Genomic DNA, 22878 nt, shown 5'->3' with positions numbered 1-22878 from the left:
GACTACATGGATAGTGCAAGTTAAGAACACACACATATGAAATGCCGAAATAGGGAGGGTGAGTAAGATGGTATTAAATTTCCACAGCTATGATTAATCATGGTTAATCTATCAGAGCTCAGCCAAAAATAAACTAATAGTCAAAAATGGAGGAAAAAAAAAAAGAGAGAGAGAGAAGAGAGAGATAAAAAAGACAAAAGAGAATCTCTGGGAAGGAACTGCACTTCTCTAAAGGTTTTAGAAATACACTGTCAGCTGAACTGCAAAGCTACCCCAGTGGCACCACTTCTCCCCCAAGACGATGTTATAAAAATGAGTCACGCCCAAATGACATAGAAAATCCTTAATGCATCTGTTTGAGGGACTTGCTGTGTTATTGTCCTCTTTGGACTTTGAGTTCTCCCTCAAGCCATAGTTTGTTGGAACTATATATTCAGCTCAGGCTAATTGATGCAGTACGTTTGCAGTATTGTTTCCAAAATATTTCCACCAGCGCTTCAAAACGTTGCAAAAATTAACAGTGGGGGTACTTGGCTATTGGAACAATTTAACAAGGGTTGTCACTGACTGTTGGGTTGGATGGTTTTTTTCCCTATTGAGGTTGGATGTTCTTGAAGTACACTCTAGTTCAAACAGAAATGAACTCAGGAAAAGTTCTGCCGAGTTATACCAGGCGAAATAACGAGTCCCTTTGCAGCTTCAAACATCTCCGTTTTGCAGTTCCTGGGGTGTTTAGGACAGCTTAATCCAACCCCCCCCCTATTTTTTCTGTAACTTATTACACCAGTATCCGAACCACCTGAAGAGACACTATCTCATAACTATCTGGTTTTGTTTATATCTGTTCTTCACCTTTCTATTTTTATTGCCTTTTAAGCTTAATTATTGTTCATTTATTTCCAGGAGACATTTCTTCCACAAACAGACAAAACTCAACTCGTTTCACGACTATTCTAATGTCACTGATGTGCATTTCCAAGAAGGCTCTTGTCTTCTTCTGTACAGCTGCAGTAAAAATAAACTCTGGAGAGTCATTTACCTACTCTATGGAACATTGAGGGGACCTCATTGCTGTCTACAGCTACCTGAAGGGAGGATGTAGCCAGGAGGGGGTTGGTCTCTTCTGCCAGGCAACCAGCAACAGAACAAGGGGACACAGTCTCAAGTTGTGCTGGGGAAAATCTAGGCTGGATGTTAGGAGGAAGTTGTCGGCAGAGAGAGTGATTGGCATTGGAATGGGCTGCCCAGGGAGGTGGTGGAGTCGGCGCCCCTGGAGGCGTTCCAGAAAAGCCTGGCTGAGGCACTTAGTGCCATGGTCTAATTGACTGGCTAGGGCTGGGTGCTAGGTTGGCCTGGATGATCTTGGAGTTATCTTTCAACCTGGTTGATTCTACGATTCTATGAAATAGTTGATTGGATAGGGCTGGGTGCTAGGTTGGACTGGATGATCTTGGAGGTCTCTTCCAACCTGGTTGATTCTATGATTCTACAATGCTATTGTTAAAAGCCTAAAACAGCAATACAAGGAACATAAAGCATTTAAGTTGATCTCTGCATTACAGATGATCATATTAAAAGAAAAAAAAAAAAGAAAGCCAACAACTCAACATGGCAGATTTTGTTTTTACCTTGGGTCCACATTTGCTGTTGCTTCATCAATGATAAGGATCCGATTCTTTTTTAGAACTGCTCTGGCAAGACACACCAGCTGTCTCTGACCAACACTAAAATTAGATCCAGATTCTGCCAGCTCCATCTCCATTTTATTAGGCAGATCTTCCACAACCTCCTTCAGTTGCACCTGTTGACATGTCAACATATTGTGGGATGAGTCAGTCTCTTTTAAATCAGCTGTTGTGTGTCTGATGATACAACATCAGTATGCAAGGTTTACCTTTTATATTCTGACACAAAATGAGTAAGTGCCAAGCTGGATTACACAGCGTGTCAATTATTAGTATTCCAAAAACATTAAAGCACATTGTTAAGAATCTATTAATGTTCATTATGAGTGAGATATGCATCAAAATGTAACCAAAGCATCATCCCAAAGGATAATTTTTTCATAAAAGACATAACAATATACATGCCTACACACACGCACAGATGTACACAGAAAGGCACACACAATGGTCTGCCTTTGCCCATCCACAGTCATGCCCTTACTAAGCACTAAGGGGACACAGTCTCAAGTTGTGCCGGGGTAGGTATAGGCTGGATATTAGGAAGAAGTTCTTCACAGAGAGAGTGATTTGCCGTTGGAATGGGCTGCCCAGGGAGGTGGTGGAGGCACCATCCCTGGGGGTCTTCAAGAAAAGACTGGATGAGGCACTTAGTGCCATGGTCTAGTTGATTGGATAGGGCTGAGTGCTAGGTTGGCCTGGATGATCTTGGAGGTCTCTTCCAACCTGGTTGATTCTATGATTCTGTGATCTTGGAGGTCTCTTCCAACCTGGTTGATTCTATGATTCTATGATTCTAATCCTGGTGAAAACATCTACAACCCAACACACACGAGCACCCTTGTGTTGTTTGGCTAGTTAAAATAAGATGCACATTATTAGATTGAATAAGTCACCTCTTCCAAGGCATTCCACAGCTCTTCATCAGTGTACTCATTGAAAGGATCCAAGTTTTTCCTCATAGTTCCAGTGAACAAAACAGGCTCCTAAAATCCAGTAAAATTAGCGTTCCATTATATACACAGGTTTTATATTGCAACAGGTAATGTAATCATAAACAGAAACAATCTGTGTCAAAGCCAGCACAGAAATACCCAACAACAAGTTACCTTCTGTGAAATGCAAAAGAGTGTTTCACAACAGCATGCTCAAAGCGGGGGGAGGCAAGCGCTCAACCGGTCTGCAGGATGATAACTTTGCAAACAGGACAGGTCTGTTTGCAAATTGCTGTACACAGTTATGTCAGTACTCAAAAGGGCATTTACATGCCACTGTTTTGATGCCACAAGATATATCTACACACAGAGAGAATCATTGCTGTTCTCCTGGTATTGTTAACAAAACCCAGCAACGATCACTGTCAATGAGCTCACGCTCCTAAATGATGTTTGGGCAGTTTTGAACGTTGGTTTTTGAAGTACATGCACCATAGAGGAATCAAAGAACTCACAGTTCCTTTCTGGTTGTCCTTCTCTATTTGGTTGTCAGTTGTTTGGGTTTTTTTCTCCCTAATTTCACATCATAGAAGCCTTTCAATTTTACCACTAGAGATGGGCAAAGATCTAACTCAAAATACACCAAGGAGTATCTTTTCCCATTTAAGCACCACTGTGGGTTTACCTGTTGTTGAAGCAAGTTATGCTCTATTTCAGCTCCTGGTCAGACCAATAACAGATCATCAACCAACCTAGCACAAACCAATTCACAATGACAAACACAGTGTTCGAGATGTGGGAAGACAACTTTTGGTTCAGGGCTCCTTAAGCAACAGATCAGTGCTCACTAATGTGAGTAACCAGACATGAGAGTCACGCACTGACGTGACTTTAGTAGCAAACCTCACTTAATACCACACATAAAGACAAGTTAAAAGTTGTAAGAGTGCTAATCATAAATGAAGGCCATTTATCACATTGTCAATCTTCTTCACATTGGAGAAACCTTATGCAAAATAAGAGGGAGAGGCTGAGGGAGCTGGGATTGGTTAGCCTGGAGAAGAGGAGGCTCAGGGGAGACCTCATTGCTGTCTACAACTACCTGAGGGGAGGTTGTAGCCAGGAGGAGGTTGCTCTCTTCTCTCAGGTGGCCAGCACCAGAACGAGAGGACACAGCCTCAGGCTGTGCCAGGGGAAATTTAGGCTGGAGGTGAGGAGGAAGTTCTTCACTGAGAGAGTCATTGGACACTGGAATGGGCTGCCCGGGGAGGTGGTGGAGTCGCCGTCCCTGGAGCTGTTCAAGGCAGGATTGGACATGGCACTTGGTGCCATGGTCTAGCCTTGAGCTCTGTGGTAAAGGGTTGGACTTGATGATCCATGAGGTCTCTTCCAACCTTGGTGATACTGTGATACTGTGAAAATGTTTTCTTTTCTCCCCTAGGAAATGAAGTCTAAGTCACATCAGACAATTTCAGCTTACTCTGAGATTCAACTCTGTCATGCCTTACATCCCATCTAACCCTAGTGATGCCCAGCTCCTCCAAATGATTGCAGCAAATCAAACAGAATTTAGACCTTAACCCCTTCATTTTGTTTTCTTTTCTAAACCACTGAGTGGTATAAAAGGATTAACAAAGACAGAACATGGCCCAAGAGATGTAAAAGAACTTATGCATTTCTTGATATAACGTGTCCATTATTTGAAGGTATCGGCTGCAGTAGCAGCACGTCACTAAAAACAACCTGTTGAATGAACAAAATGATTTAAAAACAAACACAAAAAGACTAATAAGTTAAAGAACAGCTTTCTTCCAAAACACCCAGAAAGTAATTTGTTGAACAATATGTATTTTAATGCACCAATTGGTGTGTTTTGACAGTCCTGTTGTATTTATTTCCCTTTTCAATTCATTGGATAGCCAAATAAGAGGCTGAATTTATATATAAAGTGTTCATAACTACTATAAAAGTCCTAACAGCAGACATGTACTGCAACAGAAGATAAGGATATTTTTTAATTACTATTTCTGACACAGATTATTATTTAAATTAGTCTACTTTATGGAGAGGAAAGTAATAAGACAAACCTGTAAATAATTGTTGTAAAAATGCTTGCAGTCAGGGAGGCAGACAACATTTGCATAGCAAAGATTTACAAACAACCTTCACACAGCTCCGTCCAAGCCAGCAATTAGAAGCCTAAGCACATTTTTATTTCTCCAGGTAAATATTTAAACTTACATCTAAGAAAACTTCAGCCTTGCCTCATCACTGTCTAGGAATGGCTCTGTTTAGCATGCTTTATGTTACAGTTTTAATAAGCATCTCTCCCTCCGGTTTCTTAGCTTCCCACATAATTCTGAAGATATCTGCTGCAAAATTAACTACCTGATGTTTCATTACATTTCAACTGTTGACACAGTACAAGACAATGCCTATCACTCAGTCTACTGTAGTATAAATCTTACTCTAAACTCTTCCTCTTATTACTACCATCACTTCTTTGTTTTTTTACATAGTTTTTGTGGAGACAAGCCTTCCTTTATGTGGAAAAGAAACACTACCTGCTAGCCTACAGACACCTACTACTCTCTGGAACCATCATGAAAACCTTTATCATACAAATCTGAGGATATCAAGTCACAGAATTCAACTGGATTAAAATAATTTTACAGACATGTTAATAGACCAGTGTATGAAAAATACCACGTAGAATTCAATGCAGTGAACTTTGAACATCTGCATCACTCAACAAGTAGAAACTGTATCTGATCAGCAGTTTGCCCCTCTCAGTTCTCTAACTTACACAATTTGATTGAATTCTTCCAGGGGTAGACATCACCTGTAGTAGCTACAGGCAAAGGCTTTCAAAAAGCTATGGAACTGATGATCATCTACTTTCAGGAGAACAGAATGCTGTACACAAACAAAAAGAATAGAACTTATATCCACATAAAGTCCTCTTTACATACAGTGGATGACTAGTTCCAAGTGAGTACCTCCACTGCAATAACAAAGCCTTCAGCATGCAGGAACAAAAGACATTCTGCATTAGGCAACCATCCAGTTGCTGAGGGTGCACCCTTTTTATTTTTTTCATAATAGCATACCTGCTTCTTTTCTCTGACTCCTATTCTTGAGGGGGTGTGTGGAGAAAGCAGGTAATCAAGAGAGGCTTAGAACCACTGTGCATTATCATTTTTATCAGATCCTCAGTTTAAAGAAAGTAATACATTCTGACAGTCATCCTGCCAACAGGCTAGCAAACGTTTTGATACAAAGATAAAGAACTCTAAATGCAGCTTCTGCAATAAAGACAGTGATCTAAGAATTAATGCTAAGCATGATGAACTAATTCCTCTGGTTTCTAGCCTACTGTTCTATCTACCTGCTAGAACATCCCAGATGAATTATTTTCCAAAACCCAAGACTTTCTATTTGCAGCATATAAGCTGCCTCCCCCTCCAGCGGAGAGCCAACAATCATGGAAGAGATCAGAGCTCTCATGGAACGTGGTAAACTGAATAGGCTCTGCCTTTAGGAAGATGCACCACCCTTCTCTGACACAAGATTTCATTTGAAAGTAAGAACACTGAAGTGAAGACCTGTGACCTACTGGACTTCTTGGAATACACTTTCACAATACACTTTACACAAACAAACCAAAAAACAAGGGGGAAAAAAGGCTTTTCAAAGGCTTACCAGCAAATAGGCTGGATTAGCACTTAGTGTCATGGTCTAGATGACTGGATAGGGCTGGGTGCTAGGTTGGACTGGCTGATCTTGGAGGTCTCTTCCAACCTGGTTGATTCTATGACTCTATGATTCTTTCTACTGCTCCAGCACCAGACTATTTCCAACACCATCCTATTTTTTTTCCTCTGTATTGCAGCCTTGCCTGCATTCAGCTTCTAGAACTCAACAAGCTGCTGGTTATGGACCATAACGAACCATTCTTTTTTTCCTGTTTCTCTGGTATCCCCCTGTCCAACTTTCTCTATGTAGTGGAAAGATAGGTAGCTCACTTCTAGTTGGCACATTTGCTCTTTCTAGATCTAGCCAGGGTTAGTTTGTACAAGGGTGACAACATAGGTAAAAGTCGTCCTTCAAAGCCCCTTGTTAAGGAAGCTTCAGGTAACACATCAGGCAGGAACTGCTGTCAAGTGAGTGCAGAAGACTGGTATATTCCTGTCAAACTTCCTCTACTCTTTCTTGCATTAAAGGAGGACAGCACACTGCTAACACCTACTCAGAAATACTCCAGAGGAACACACAGGGGACAAAACAAGTAGGAAAATGCTCCAGCCCTCAGAGCTGATTCTGTTTATCTTGAAATGATCAAGACTCAAGTAACAGCTCAATGAAGTTTCTATCTACTGCACACAGGGATACAGGGGGAACATATCCCAGCAAAACACTTGAAATGCCACAGCATTACATTGAAAATGTTTACAGCAAGCCAAGCCACTCTCTTACCTGAGGTATAATTGAGATTTTCTTCCTCAAGTCATGGAGTCCCAGCTCGGATGTCAAATACTTATCGATCCAAATCTTCCCTTCAGGTTCCGCCAAGCGGAAGAGGGCTGCTATCAGAGAGCTTTTCCCAGCTCCAGTCCTTCCCACTATTCCAACCTACAGAGCAAGCCAAGACTGTACAATTAAACCACGAGCTTTTCAGGATAAATGAGTACACCAAGCAACAGCTTTACAGCATCACAGGATTTACAGGAGAACAAGTGCCAAATAATTAACGCTTTTCTGAGAGGCAAAAACCAACCCTCCCCCAGATCAGTTTGAATTCAGGTGACAATTGGATGCTCAACAATTTCTTGGATCTCATTCAAAGGTGAAAGATCTTCACGTAATGTGTGGTGGCTTATGGCATAAACATGATAAGGTGGCTTGGTGCACAGAGCAACATGATTCAAGGCTGCTAATTTTTACACCAAACCTGGTTGCTGGGTGATGTTAGGCAAATCACTCAAGGCATGCATCTACTTCACAAACCCAGAAAAGGACTCCCATAAAGCACTTTGGGAACAGTGTATGAGCAGTATTTCCAATTTTAATAACCAAGACTGGTTTTGGTTAGCATCATTAAAGTGAATTACTTTAAAGGAGGCAAACTCTAAAGCCAAAACTAGCAGGACTATAACCTGTATTCATGCTTCAGACAGCTTCAATAGAGAGGACACACGTATTGAAACTACAAGGCCAGGTGAGCAAGCTGCAGTTCCTTTCTAAACAGAAGGAACACTGAATAATAAAATCACAGTTATCCAGACTTTCATATGTTCCAAGCAAAAACCAGAAGCTGTATGCAATGTCTAAAAGTAATTCTTTCAGAGACAAAGAGGTGGAGACGATGAGAAAAGTGGGATTGCTAATGGCAGACCTTTCAAATGACACCAACTTGTAACAAATCATAGAACCGTAGAACCAGTCAGGGTTCGAAAGGACCACAAGGAGCATCTAGTTCCAACACCCCTGCCATGGCCAAGGACACCATACCCTACAACAGGCTGCCCAGAGCCTCATCCAGCCTGGCCTTAAACACCTTCAGCCATGGGGCCTCAACCACCTCCCTGGGCAACCCATTCCAGGCTCTCACCACTCTTCCTCCTCACGTCCAGTCTGAACCTACCCACCTCCGTCTTTGCTCCATTCCCCCTAGTCCTGTCACTCCCTAGTAGCCTAAAAAGTCCCTCCCCAGCTTTCTTGGAGACTTCCTTCAGATCCTGGAAGGCCACAAGAAGGTCACCTGGGAGCCTCCTCTCCTCCAGACTAAACAGCACCAACTCTTTCAGTCTGTCCTCATAGCAGAGCTGCTCCAGCCCTCTGAGCATCCTCGTGGCCCTTCTCTAGACACATTCCAACACCTCCACATCCCTCTTGTAAGAGGGGCTCCAGAACTGGATGCAGTACTCCAGGTGGGGTCTCACCACAGCTGAGAAGAGGGGGAGAATCACCTCCCTCGACCTGCTGGCCACACTTCTCCTGATGCAGCCCAGGCTCTGGTTGGCCCTCCAGGCTGCTGGCTCACATTGAGCTTCTTGTCCAGTGACATCCCCTAAGTCCCTCTCCTCAGGGTTGCTCTCCAGCCAGTCACTGCCCAGCCTGGATTTGTGCTTGGGATTGCTCTGACCCAGATGCAGGATACTGCACTTGGTCTTGTTGAAACTCACAAGGTTGGCTTGCTCCAATTACTTAAGTAGGGCAATTAATAAATGAGAGATCTATAATTTCTGATGATTCGACTGTACCTGATCACCAAACTGCTTTTATTTAATTCTTTTAAAATGCTGTCTTCAAGTAAGGGATTCTTAGAGAAAAGAAGGTACACTTCAATATTGTCAGAGAAGGTGACAAGTGTAACCCCTCTACACAGATCTGATTTGTCATGATTCATTCATATATTAGTCCCAGTCCTATTCAATATCATTATTAACTATCTGGACAAGGGGACTGAGTCCAGCATCAGTAAGTTTGCAGATGACACCAAGCTAGGAGCAGGTGTTGATCTGTTGGAAGGTAGGAGAGCCCTGCAGAGGGACCTGGACAGGCTGGATGGGTGGGCAGAGGCCAATGGGAGAGAGATTTAACAAGGCCAAGTGCAGGGTTCTGCACTTTGGCTACAACAACCCCAAGCAGCACTACAGACTGGGGACAGAGTGGCTGGAGAGAAGCCAGGAGGAAAGGAACCAGGGGGTACTGGTAGACAGTAGCTGAAGATGAGCCAGCAGTGTGCCCAGGTGGCCAAGAGAGCCAATGGCATCCTGGCCTGCATCAGGAACAGTGTGGCCAGTAGGACAAGGGAGGTTATTCTGCCCCTGTACTCAGCACTGGTCAGGCCACACCTTGAGTCCTGTGTCCAGTTCTGGGCCGCTCAATTCAAGAGAGATGTTGAGGTGCTGGAACGTGTCCAGAGAAGGGCAACGAAGCTGGTGAGGGGCCTGGAACACAAACCCTATGAGGAGAGGCTGAGGGAGCTGGGGGTGTTTAGCCTGGAGAAGAGGAGGCTCAGGGGTGACCTAATTGCTGTCTACAACTACCTGAAGGGACATTGTAGCCAGATGGGGGTTGGCCTCTTCTCCCAGACAACCAGCAACAGAACAAGGGGACACAGTCTCAAGTCGTGCTGGGGGAAGTATAGGCTGGATGTTAGGAGGAAGTTGTTGGCAGAGAGAGTGATTGGCATTGGAATGGGCTGCCCAGGGAGGTGGTGGAGTCACCATCCCTGGAGGTGTTCAAGAAAAGACTGGATGAGGCACTTAGTGCCATGGTCTAGTTGACTGGCTAGGGCTGGGTGCTAGGTTGGACTGGATGATCTTGGAGGTCTCTTCCAATCTGGTTGATTCTATGATTCTATTTCCTGCATTCAGTTCTAATCATCACACTCCCAGAAAGAAATCAACGCACTGGAAAGAGCTCAGAGGAGTGCAACACAAAATTAATATAGGCTGCAGACACTGATTTCAAGAGGAAGGATTTAAGAGCATTAAACACGTACAACATAGCACAGCAAAGTTATTGGGCTGCAGAAGGGAGGAAGACACATGAAAACCTTCACGCGTATATGTACAGACACCAGAGGGCAACTACCCCACTGCCTGAGACTCACGTGTATGCAGTAATGACAGCTGGAATTAAACTAAGCACAGGAAACACTACATCAAAGAGCAGAGAGAAACTTTCTAACAGTCACAAATGCTAAACTCAGGCAAAGTAACAGTGCCCACATTCGATGGAAATCACACGAAGCACTGAAAAAAGTATCCTGTAAGGAGTGAATTATGCTGCATAATCTAAAAGGTATTTTCTACTTCTATTTTCCCAAGTCAACAATTCATCACTGCACTATCCCATGTAAACTAATCAACATTTATACAGTGCTTATTATTAAAGATACAGCCTAACTTAAGCAAATCTGCTATAAGAAATGACAAAATGTCTAGTATTCTAAATTACATCAGCGAGACAAAGGGAAAACAGTTCTGAACAGTTACAGTAGAGCTGAGAAAGAAAATGCTGAATGGAGAACACAGACACCCAGAGTTGTGAAAACAAAGATTCAATTGTTCCTCTTTAAATGTCAGTGATACAAAGTATTGTATTAAGAGTAAAAAGAAAAGGAAAAAAAAACACACACAAAAAAATACAGTGATACTTAAAATAAAAGTGCAGCTGCTCTGCAAAAATCCCACTTTAAGTTTGGCATCAAATGAAAGGACTATGCTCTTCAGTATTGAGAGGCATCTACTTGTATTTTTGGTCCAACTGACTACAGGCTGCTGAAAATTGACATGAATTTGAAACAGCTCTCAGCACCCACATTTATTTATGCTTTTTAATAAATTGTCTTCTTCAGAAGCCCCATGTTCATAGCCAGCACAAACAGTGGGATGGTCTGCAAATCCAATTCATCCCAGCCACCTAACAGGAATCAAATGGCCAGGACTGTGCTGGCCAGTGTAAGCCAAGGCACAGGAGTACACCTGCTATGCTGGGCTCATCATTACTCAAGTGTCACTTGTACTTCAAAGTAGAGATGCAGATAAAATAAGGGCAAGATGTACAGCATTTCAGCTACTCTGAAATTGCCCATGTCTTTGCTGTCCCTCAGGCAACCTCCCTTTTGCCCTGCATTGTGAGCGTACTTAAGCAAACAGCTGCCATGCCATAAATCTAGACCCTCATGCTCCTAACTTTTTCATGCAACCACACCCTCACATTTAGGATCTGTCAGGACAAGGTGCATCTGACAATATACTGGTCAATAAGCATACATAAACACCCTCAAACAAAGAGAGTAGTGTTCAAAAGCCACGGCTGCACAAGCTGACCTTCTCTTTCTGAAACTGGAGTAGCTGAAGAGATTCATCATAGCCAGCTGCTGGTAGAGCTCCTTAGATGAGCACTCTGGTCTCTCTTTGCTATGTTAGTAAAGATGGTTAAAGCAGAAGTTCCTTCCTAGCCTGCATTGACTGTAGGGAGATACTGAATGCCGAGACAAGCAGACCAAAAGGCAACCTAACCTGTACCAGTACCTTCCCAACCCGGGCGCTGAGGTGGCTACAAGTAAGAACACAAGCACAGAGGAAGTTTAAACTTATTCATCCTGCCAGCAGCATTGCAGCCACCAGAAGTCTGCACGAGCCATAGATCTGAACAGGCATAAGGGCCCCCACTGACACAGGCAGAATTCCTAGCAGATCTGGAAACTTGGTTCTGTAGAGATGCTTCTCTGTAATTAAAACCAATATAAGGGGCACAGATGCCTGAGAGATTTATTTTACACAGTGGCAGCCTACTGTAATACTCTGCAAAACATTCTAGAAAACAAACAAAAAGTTCTTGGCAATAATTTCAAGCTGGGTGAGTTCACTTCAGGATGACAGTGAAATCACTCAGCAAAAATAAACTGCCCCCAGTCATCCCTCCCTCTCCTGCCCCCACCAAGCACTGAGTTGCATATTGCTAATATCTCTTCCTTCCGTGTATTTTATTTCTGCCTCTCATTAAGAAAGATAATTCTTGTCTGCTATTACACTGGAATGATATGTAACAGCTAGAGAGGTGGCAAATGGGGAAGAAAAGTAAGGAGGAGATAAACATCTCTTTTACTCTTCTTCTTAAGCACCATTTTTAGTTTACCCATACTTAATTCTGTAAGATCATCTCCACGCAGCAGTTGAGTTGAACTCTTGTAAAAAGCACGTTATTAGAGAGCTCCACTTGAGGAACAAAACAGGTTTGGGACCCAATGGAAAAGAATGTTACAAAGGAGGCCAAAGCAATGATTGTGGAGACTTGAACCAGCCTCCTAGGGAAGATATCCTAATCATAAAAGTCCATGTGCATTTGAAATGTAGCAAAGCACAAATTAACACTGCAGGGATTTAATTTAATTGTGTCTGTGGGGGGAGACCTTCCCTGCAGTACTATTTCAATTGGGATAGTGTCAAAACTGGGGAGGAAGAGTCAAATGTGCAGAGGAGGACAGGTTTTATTTCTATGTATCTTTTGGCTACCAATCTAATTAATGGCAGTACTTAATTGGATTGGTAGCCAAAAGGGACAGAAACAAAGTCTCCAATTCTAAAGTTATGTAACTCATTTGTTGTTTCTTTCTTCTCTCTTCCACTTGGGGCTCTGTGCAAGCACTTAGACATTCCTTTGCTTCTGCTCTCCTTGTCTGTTGACACAGAACCATCTTGCATTCCATTTATGTTCCTTCTATTGAATCACAGAAACAACCAGTTTGGAAGAGACCTTGAAGATCATCCAGTCCAACCTATCCCCCAGCCCTATCCAGTCAACTAGACCATGGCACTAAGTGCATTTGATTATGGGCTTGGTCAAATTCCTGAATGTCTGCCACTTTCTGACAAAACTCAACACTTTAACAGAAAATTATCAAATATGTTTAACCCTTGGTTTTGAAAGACAGAACTGTTGTGCTCCCTGATGTATTTATTGCTGCATCTGGAGGGAATAAGTTGTGACACTAAGTATGACTAAGGCTTAATTTTCAAAAGAACATTACTGACTTCCTAACATTCACAGATTTTATAGTGTATTTTTATCACTCAGCTTCTTGTCAAGTTATTATCTTCTCTTAACATCTATGAATAGCCAAAGATAGCCACATACATACCTTTTCTTTTGGTTTAATTGAAACAGACAAGTGTCTTAACACCAAAGGTCCATCGAGACTGTAAGTGAAGTTAACATTTTCAAATACTATCATTCCTTGGCTTGGCCATTCAGGTGGTGGATGCTTGTTGGTCTCCCAAGGAGCTTCTTTTTCAAGTTCTGTGTATTCCATTACTCTTTCTACTGATATCATCTAAGGAGAGGAAAGGAGACACATAAATATATCAGCTTATTGCAAACAGTGCATGAGTCTATATGGGGGTGTGTATTTTTACTGTAAAGATCCAACACAAATTACTCCAGAGTTTTTCTTCTAAGCACAGATTAAGAGCACAAATAAGATTTGGTACCATCCTGTGCTTATTTGAAACAACTGAAAAAGTGGGAAGAATGCATCTCATGTCCTACCATAGACCCCAAATCTGTAACAATACATAAATCTATGCCTATGCATTCATTTCTAATCAGTTGGTTTAAGTACCAAGAAAGCAATTCTAAGTATTAAGAAATTTAAGCTATGAAACTTGTCTGTCAGTCTTGGCTAAGATGACACCATTTCATTGTGTGTTGGGAAGATAAAGCCAGAAATGAAACTGCTATATAAGCCATAAGCAGATGCCCAATAGCTACTAGCATCATCAAGTTACTGGCTTTAACATTCCTTTTTCCATCCTCGTCACCCTACCACTGTGCTCATTCCCAGTAAATCTCTTAGATATGTTTATCCCATGCAACTCCATAACCCAATAGATCTGTCATCATATTATTAATATGCAATTAATATGCACCTGGTTGCAGCCAGGTGGGGGGTGGCCTCTTCTCCCAGGCAACCAGCAACAGAACAAGGGGACACAGTCTCAAGTTGTGCTGGGGCAGGTCTAGGCTGGATGTTAGGAGGAAGTTCTTCCCAGAGAGAGTGATTGGCATTGGAATGGGCTGCCCAGGGAGGTGGTGGAGTCACCATCCCTGGAGGTGTTGAAGAAAAGCCTGGCTGAGGCACTTAGTGCCATGGTCTAGTTGACTGGCTAGGGCTGGGTGCTAGGTTGGCCTGGCTGATCTTGGAGGTCTCTTCCAACCTGCTGGATTCTATGATTCTATGATTAGCATTTCACATCAACACTGATTTAGTGAATGGCAAGTCTTTCTCCTCCAAAGTAATTCTAAATCACACCTCCCAAGACAGTAACTCACTACATGAGAGAGTCCCACAGACTGATGAGACTTCCAAAATTCCCTGAACAGTACACAAAAAACCTGAAAGTTTTTTTCCCATTTCACTCCAAAATCTGTCACTACTAATTTATTCATGTCTGAAAAGATGCTTTGAAGGAGCAATGTGCTGAGCAAAAAAAACCCCCAACAACCAACCAAACCAAATATAACAGTACTACTCAGTTTATCTTTGGCTTTGCAACTTCTACAAAAGGACTACATATATCTCTCCTAGCCTATGGTCAGCAAATCCTAACTACAAGTAACTTGAAGTTGTCAACACACCACAAAACCCCCTAGGTTTATGATCACTATGTTCCTTTCACAATCTTTTCTTCTCTTAAATATTATCTTTAGAAAGTAAACAGCCAAACCAGAACATGCTAGTAAATAATGTTAACTGATGGTTACTGAAAGATATCACAGTATCACAGTATCACCAAGGTTGGAAGAGACCTCACAGATCATCAAGTCCAACCCTTTACCACAGTGCCCAAGGCTAGACCATGGCACCAAGTGCCACATCCAACCTTGCCTTGAACTGCCCCAGGGACGACGACTCCACCACCTCCCCAGGCAGCCCATTCCTGTGTCCAATGACTCTCTCAGTGAAGAACTTTCTCCTCACCTCGAGCCGAAATTTCCCCTGGCGCAGCCTGAGGCTGTGTCCTCTTGTTCTGGAGCTGGCCACCTGAGAGAAGAGAGCAACCTCCTCCTGGCCACAACCACCCTTCAGGTAGTTGTAGACAGCAATAAGGTCACCCCTGAGCCTCCTCTTCTCCAGGCTAAACAACCCCAGCTCCCTAAGCCTCTCCTCGTAGGGCTGTGCTCAAGGCCTCTCCCCAGCCTCGTCGCCCTTCTCTGGACTCGCTCAAGCATCTCAGTGTCCCTCCTAAACTGGGGGGCCCAGAACTGAACGCAGTACTCGAGGTGTGGTCTGACCAGTGCAGAGTACAGGGGCAGGATGACCTCCCTGCTCCTGCTGACCACACCATTCCTGATGCAGGCCAGGATGCCACTGGCTCTCTTGGCCACCTGGGCACACTGCTGGCTCATGTTCAGGCAGGTATCAATCAGTACCCCCAGATCCCTCTCTGTCTGGCTGCTCTCCAGCCACTCCGACCCCAGCCTGTATCTCTGCATGGGGTTGTTGTGGCCAAAGTGCAGCACCCTGCACTTTGAGCTATTGAACCCCATCCCATTGGCCTCTGCCCATCTGTACAGGCGGTCAAGGTCCCGCTGCAGAGCCCTTCTGCCCTCCAGCTCAGTCACATCTGCCCCCAGCTTAGTGTCATCTGCAAACTTGCTGATGACTGACTCCATGCCCTCATCCAGATCATCTATGAAGATGTTAAAGAGGATGGGGCCCAGCACTGATCCCTGAGGGACACCACTAGTGACTGGCCGCCAGCTGGATGTGGCACCATTCACCACCACTCTCTGGGTCCGGCCCTCCAGCCAGTTCCTAACCCAGCACAGAGTGTTACCATCCAAGCCGCGGGCTGACAGCTTAGCCAGCAGTTTGCTGTGGGGGACAGTGTCAAAGGCCTTGCTGAAGTCCAGATAGACCACATCCACAGGCCTCCCCACATCCACCAAGCGGCTCACCTGATCATAGAAGGAGATCAGGTTAGAAAGGCAGGATCTGCCCTTCCTAAACCCATGCTGGCTGGACCTGAGATCTTTGCCATCCCTCAGGTGCGCAGTTATTGGCCCCAAGAGAACCTGCTCCATCAGTTTCCCTGGCACTGAGGTCAGGCTGACGGGTCTAAGCCTCTCTTTTTAATAGCAACAAACCCATTCAAATATTGGTTAATTTGAAACAAATTAAGAATATACAAGCCTTCACAACTAATTAACAGGACCCTACATATAAATATATTATATATATGTAATAAAACATTATATTACATAATGTATTATTAATGTATTATTAGAATAATACACGATAGAATAATACATTATAGAATAATACACTATAGAATAATACACTATAGAATAATATACTATAGAATACATTATAGAATAACACACTACATAATAAATAATATACATATATAATATTAAAATATATACTGCAATAACAATATATAAAGATATATTATCTAATGCTATTATATCAATAATATAGCAAAGAATATTAGATATAAATGAGGCATATAAATAACAATTTTAAGAAGGAACAATTATATATATTTTTTTTAAATTTGAAAGTTGTAATGTAAGAAAATCTTACTTAATAGAGAGGGATTCATTTCTTGTCATTTTAGCCAGCTGCAATGCAATTGTCTACACCGGGACTCGACAGTCTCTGTTCTGCAGTGAAGGGAGATTATGAAGCCTCCCTTACTATGAATGTGTGTCCTGCATCTGGGTCGAGGCAATCCCAAGCACAAATCCAGGCTGAGCAGTGAGTGGCTGGAGAGCAGCCCTGAGGAGAGGGACTTGGGGGTGCTGCTGGATGAGAAGCTCAACATGAGCCAGCAGTGTGCACTTGCAGCCCAGAGGGCCAACCAAAGCCTGAGCTGCATCAGGGGAAGTGTGGCCAGCAGGTCGAGGGAGGTGATTCTCCCCCTCTACTCTGCTCTGCTGAGACCCCACCTGGAGTACTGCATCCAGTTCTGGAGCCCCCATTACAAGAGGGATATAGAGATGCTGGAGCATGTCTAGAGAAGGGCCACGAGGATGATCAGAGGGCTGGAGCAGCTCTGCTGTGAGGACAGACTGAAAGAGTTGGGGCTGTTCAGTCTGCAGAAGAGGAGGCTGTGAGGTGACCTTCTTGTGGCCTTCCAGAATCTGAAGGGTGCCTACAAAAAAGCTTGGGAGGGACTTTTTAGGCTACTAGGGAGTGACAGGACTAGGGGGAATGGAGCAAAACTGGATGTGGGTAGGTTCAGGCTGGATGTGAGGAGGAAGCTGTTCAGCATGAGAGTGGTGAGAGCCTGGAATGGGTTGCCCAGGGAGGTGGTTGAGGCCCCATTCCTGGAGGTGTTTAAGGCCAGGCTGGATGAGGCTGTGGCCAGCCTGATCTAAGGTAGAGTGTCCCTGGGCATGGCAGGAGGGTTGGAACTAGATGATCCTTGTGGTCCCTTCCAACTCTGATTCTATGATTCTATGATTCTATGACTGGAGAGAGACAGTCACTGGGCACAACTCATCTTTGACAGACACTCGAAGTTAGTCAAAGAAACCACATCTTAGAAGAGGCTATTTTTCTTTATGGACTGTAAGTGGTGCCACAATCACTTGCTAATGTAGTAATGCCCCCAGTGAATTTAAGAAGAATCCCATCCTTAAGGCCTCATGTCACAACCAGGAAAAGGAACCAAGAAGTAAAAAGGAAGAAATAAATGTTACCAGGTTCTCCACTTCAGCACTTTGTCTAACACCCCACTGGAACGTTCCCATGAGGGTGATCGCATAGGATAGCGCCAAGCCAACCTGCCCCGCGTTCAAAGCTGCAGAACAAAGACAAAAAACCAACAGAGAATCAAATAGGTGAGTGGTAATTACACAGAATCCTACTTAACCTCACTTTCATGAGGTTACTTACAGGATGGAAGCATCACAGCCAGAATTTTGTTTGGTTACACTGTACTTGCCACCTGTGCAATGACTAGCTCCAGGCAGAACAGCTACTTGCTACATTTTTTGGTATGTTTTGGAAACTACCTGTATATTTGAAAAGACAACCCCAATTCTCCTTGGCCTAACACTACACAACAACTGAGGTTCATTCTCAAGACTGTAATTTTATAGCTTGCAAGGATCACTCCTAGCTGGCTGAGAATTTGTACTTTCTGATTTTTTTTTCTAAGGGAATTAGGCAATTCCCTAAACCTAAGCAAAAAATGAGACTGAAATGATTTAAACATTAATTGCAAACTTTTACAGTAACTTTGTACTCTTACAAGTGATCTCATAGAATCAGCCAGGTTGGAAGAGACCTCCAAGATCAGCCAGGCCAACCTAGCGCCCAGCCCTAGCCACTCAACTAGACCATGGCACTAAGTGCCTCAGCCAGGCTTTGCTTCAACACCTCCAGGGATGGTGACTCCACCACCTCCCTGGGCAGCCCATTCCAATGCCAATCACTCTCTCTGCCAACAACTTCCTCCTAACATCCAGCCTAGACCTCCCTTGTCACAACTTGAGACTGTGTCCCCTTGTTCTGTTGCTGGTTGAGTGGCAGAAGAGACCAACCCCACCTGGCTACAGCCTCCCTTCAGGTAGTTGTAGACAGCAATGAGGTCTCCCCTGAGCCTCCTCCAGGCTAAATAACCCCCAGCTCCCTCAGCCTCTCCTCACAGGATAGAAGGACAAAAATATTTCTTCCCCCTTTTATAGAAACACTTATTGTGTTCAGTGGGTCTCCTCTCACAAAATAAATTGTCTGCCCCAGCATTAAGAATGATTGTCCTCTTACTTAATTGACCTTTATCCTAGCATAGTTCTATTGACTTCAAGGCAGCTACTCCTTATCCAGAGGCAAGGAAAGATCCAGGACCATTGTTTTGACTTGCCTTTTTGCACTGCAGTATCTAACAAACAGAAGACTTTCAGTACTGAGCAGCACGGAGCATTCAAATTGTAAAAGACAAGCATATACAGAACTTATCCAAAGGAAAATGAAAAGGAACAAAACTAGCAAATTAGCACTAATTTTCATGTCCAAGATAATTACTTCTGCCTTCACACTTTAGATGACTATCTCATTCTAGTACTTCTAACCCAATTACATCCTGGATGATGCATATACTCATGACGGTGACAGCAAGCACAGAATGGATTATTACGAGGCGATTTTCTTTCTGGAACTGACCTACCCTGCTGATCCAAGATATTAGAAGAGCATCCCTAGGAATTTTAGCTTGCCTTCTGGCCTACTGTGCTGTGCATGGAAAGGAAAAAAGTCGTTAAGAAGCAGCTCTGTGGGTGTTTCAGTATAAAGAGTAAAGCCCTGTAGGCCCAAAAAAGAAAGGCAAAGGTGAGAAAAAAGGGAAAAGATTTATTTGTTGTTATTGCTCTGGAAGCCAGAATCTCAAAAGTGAAGGCTACAGATTTGCAAGTTTATTTGCACATCTGAGGATGATGGCAGATGCATGCCTAAGCCCAGAAGACGTCTGAACTGCCTCCAGTATTTGCAGCAAAAGCAGATACAGACCCAATGCCCTAGACTGAAGAAAAGATCACGATCCAGAAAGAAACATTTAACTTAATTACAGTCCTTAAATAATTAGAAACAGCAATCTATGAAAAAGAATTAGACATTGCTATACTGGGTGAACTTTTTCTAACATTTGTACTTACTCTTGGCGAGAAGCAGGGAACCAAAAGCAACCACTATAACAAAAATGGCACAGATGGCATCCAGACGCACAGCAAACCACCTCGAGGTTGTCAAAAATAGAAACCAGGCCTCTAAAATGTATTTTACAAAGACATAAGAACAGTGGGTTATTAGAAACAAAGGCATAAGAACAGTAGGTCATTAGGTGTCACAGTGTCACAGTATCACCAAGGTTGGAAGAGACCTCACAGATCATCAAGTCCAACCCTTTACCGCAGAGCTCAAGGCTAGACCATGGCACCAAGTGCCACGTCCAATCCTGCCTTGAACAGCCCCAGGGATGGCGACTCCACCACCTCCCCGGGCAGCCCATTCCAGTGTCCAATGACTCTCTCAGGGAAGAACTTTCTCCTCACCTCCAGCCTAAATCTCCCCTGGCGTAGCTTGAGGCTGTGTCCTCTTGTTCTGGTGCTGGCCACCTGAGAGAAGAGAGCAACCTCCTCCTGGCTACAACCACCCCTCAGGTAGTTGTAGACAGCAATAAGGTCACCCCTGAGCCTCCTCTTCTCCAGGCTAACCAATCCCAGCTCCCTCAGCCTCTCCTCGTAGGGCTGTGCTCAAGGCCTCTCCCCAGCCTCGTCGCCCTTCTCTGGGCACGCTCAAGCATCTCAATGTCCCTCCTAAACTGGGGGGCCCAGAACTGAACACAGTACTCAAGGTGTGGTCTAACCAGTGCAGAGTACAGGGGCAGAATGACCTCCCTGCTCCTGCTGACCACACCATTCCTGATGCAGGCCAGGATGCCACTGGCTCTCTTGGCCACCTGGGCAAACTGTTGGCTGGATAAGGCATTTAGTGCCATGGTCTAGATGACTGGATAGGGCTGGGTGCTAGGTTGGACTGGATGATCTTGGAGGTCTCTTCCAACCTGGTTGATTCTATGATTCTAAAACTAAAATTCATGTTAAATATTAGAAGATGTTAAAACAACATCATTGCATGGTGAACCTTCAAGTGCATCTATGTATGGATTGATGATGATGAGAGTACTGTCCAGTTTTGCCAGAATGGTCTAATCTAGTTTTCACACTCACAGCAATCACAGCTAGTATAACCTACAGTAATAGGAAGGAAAGGAAAAACAGTCAAGGCCTGAAGCATGGTACATTTAATTTAAAATTGAAACCTTTATTAACTCTAGCAGATTTGGGAGCCATGCAAAAAAGCAGAAGTATAATCGTAGAATCAGTCAGGGTTGGAAGGGACCACAAGGATCATCTAGATCCAACCCCCCTGCCATGCCCAGGGACACCCTACCCTAGAGCAGGCTGCCCACAGCCTCATCCAGCCTGGCCTTAAACACCTCCAGGGATGGGGCCTCAAACACTTCCCTGGGCAACCCATTCCAGGCTCTCACCACTCTCATGCTGAACAACTTCACTTCCATGGTGAACAAGGCTTTCCTTACATCTAGGAAAACCTCTGGACATAATGAAAAGCTTCTCTTCTTACAGTGTATATCCATTTTCTTGTTTGCCCACCACATATCAGTGTGAAAAGTCTCATCACCATTTTGGTAGCATCCATATGTCTACAGAAGAAGGAAGCTAAGAAATCTTTTGTGAGCTTTCTCTTCTGTGAGTTGAATGAGCATGGAGTAGAAGGGAAGAAACACCTCCCTTGGCCTGCTGGTGACACTTATTTTAATGCAGCCTGGGATATGGCTTGCTTTCTGGGCTGCAAATGCAAACTGCTGGGTCACGTTCAGCTTCTCATCAACCAAATACCCCCAAGTGCTTCTCCGGACCTCTGCTCTCAATCCAATTATCATCCATCTCACATTTCACAGTATCACAGTATCACCAAGGTTGGAAGAGACCACATAGATCAGCAAGTCCAACCCTTTACCACAGAGCTCAAGGCCAGACCATGGCACTTGAGATTGCCCTGACCCATGTGCAGGAACTTGCACTTCACCTTGTTGAGTTTCATGATTTCACCAGCTCACTTCTCAAGCTTGTCAAGGTCCCTCTGGGTGGTACCCCTTCCCTCCAGCATATCAGTTGCAACACTCAGCTTTACATCATCAACAAACTTTCTGAGGCTGCACTCAATCCCACTGTCCGTGTGGCTGACAAAGAGATCAGCAGCACTCGTTCCAGTACTAACCCCCCAGGGATAACACTCATAACTGGTCTCCACTTGGAGATCTGTTGGGAAACACGTTCGGTGGAGCGCTATGGGAAGATGACTCTTTGTTCACCAATATGGTTAGATGGTCAAATCCCCTTTATTTCCGTGATACAGTGACTTATATGCATTCTAGCAAGAGGCGTGCTCAGCTTAAGATTGGTTACAGTCAGAGGGTCCAGAGTTACATGTAAGGTGTGCATAGGTTAACTTATCACAACATTCTAAGGGTCAGCCTCCCAGACCACCCACTCCAGCCCCCTTAGTTATCTAGTCTCTGCCCACTGCAGCTGTGTGTGGGGTGCTCAGTTGTTTACATCTCGATTTCCTAGCCTCGCTGGGAACCAAGGACGTTCTCAGCACAAGTTACCCATGTTTATGACTTTATGTCCTCGACTGGTGAGAAATTCTTCCACAGAGATCAAGCTATTGACTGCAATTCTCGGAGTGTGACCATCCAGCAAAATCCTTATCCATTATGTGATCCATACCTCAGATCCATGTCTCTCCAATATAGAGACATGGATATTTCACGGGACAGCATCAAATGGTTTATGCACGTCCAGGAAGATGTCATCTATTACTCACCCTTCACCCATGAACACTGAAACCCCACCATCGAAGGTCACCACAACCACTAGGCGTGATTTACCCCTAGTGAAGCCATGTTGGCTTGTCTTCAGTCACCCCCTTATTTCCCACATGCCTTAGCAAAGTTTCCAGGAGGATGTTCTCCATGATCTTGCCTGCAAAGAGGTGAGACTGACTGGGCTGTAAGTTCCTTAGGTCTTCCTCTTTTTTCCCCTTTATTCAAAATGGGGCTTATGTTTCTTCTTTCCCAGCCAGAGGGAACCCTTCACTAGACTGTCATGAGTTCCCAAATAGGATGGATAGCGGTTTAGCCACTTCACTT

The 22878-nt window shown here is 44.0% G+C and overlaps 1 protein-coding gene across 4 annotated transcripts in view; it reads right to left on the bottom strand.

The window, feature by feature from the left end:
- ABCC4 (ATP binding cassette subfamily C member 4 (PEL blood group)) overlaps positions 1 to 22878 on the bottom strand; it is a 209482-nt gene that overhangs the window by 39734 nt on the left and 146870 nt on the right. For all 4 annotated transcript variants that reach the window (XM_064143883.1, XM_064143882.1, XM_064143886.1 and 1 more), the window contains exons 23-28: positions 19796 to 19906; positions 17843 to 17943; positions 13275 to 13466; positions 7094 to 7249; positions 2579 to 2668; positions 1629 to 1801 (exon numbers count right to left, since the gene is read on the bottom strand). In XM_064143883.1, the coding sequence (XP_063999953.1) occupies positions 1629 to 1801; positions 2579 to 2668; positions 7094 to 7249; positions 13275 to 13466; positions 17843 to 17943; positions 19796 to 19906 (823 nt within the window). The remainder of the gene's footprint in view (positions 1 to 1628; positions 1802 to 2578; positions 2669 to 7093; positions 7250 to 13274; positions 13467 to 17842; positions 17944 to 19795; positions 19907 to 22878) is intronic.

The sequence above is a fragment of the Pogoniulus pusillus genome, chromosome 5, assembly GCF_015220805.1.
Source record: "Pogoniulus pusillus isolate bPogPus1 chromosome 5, bPogPus1.pri, whole genome shotgun sequence".
NCBI lineage: Eukaryota > Metazoa > Chordata > Aves > Piciformes > Lybiidae > Pogoniulus > Pogoniulus pusillus.
The sequence above is the reverse complement of the archived record's forward strand: the minus strand, read 5'-3'. Positions and strand labels throughout refer to the sequence as shown.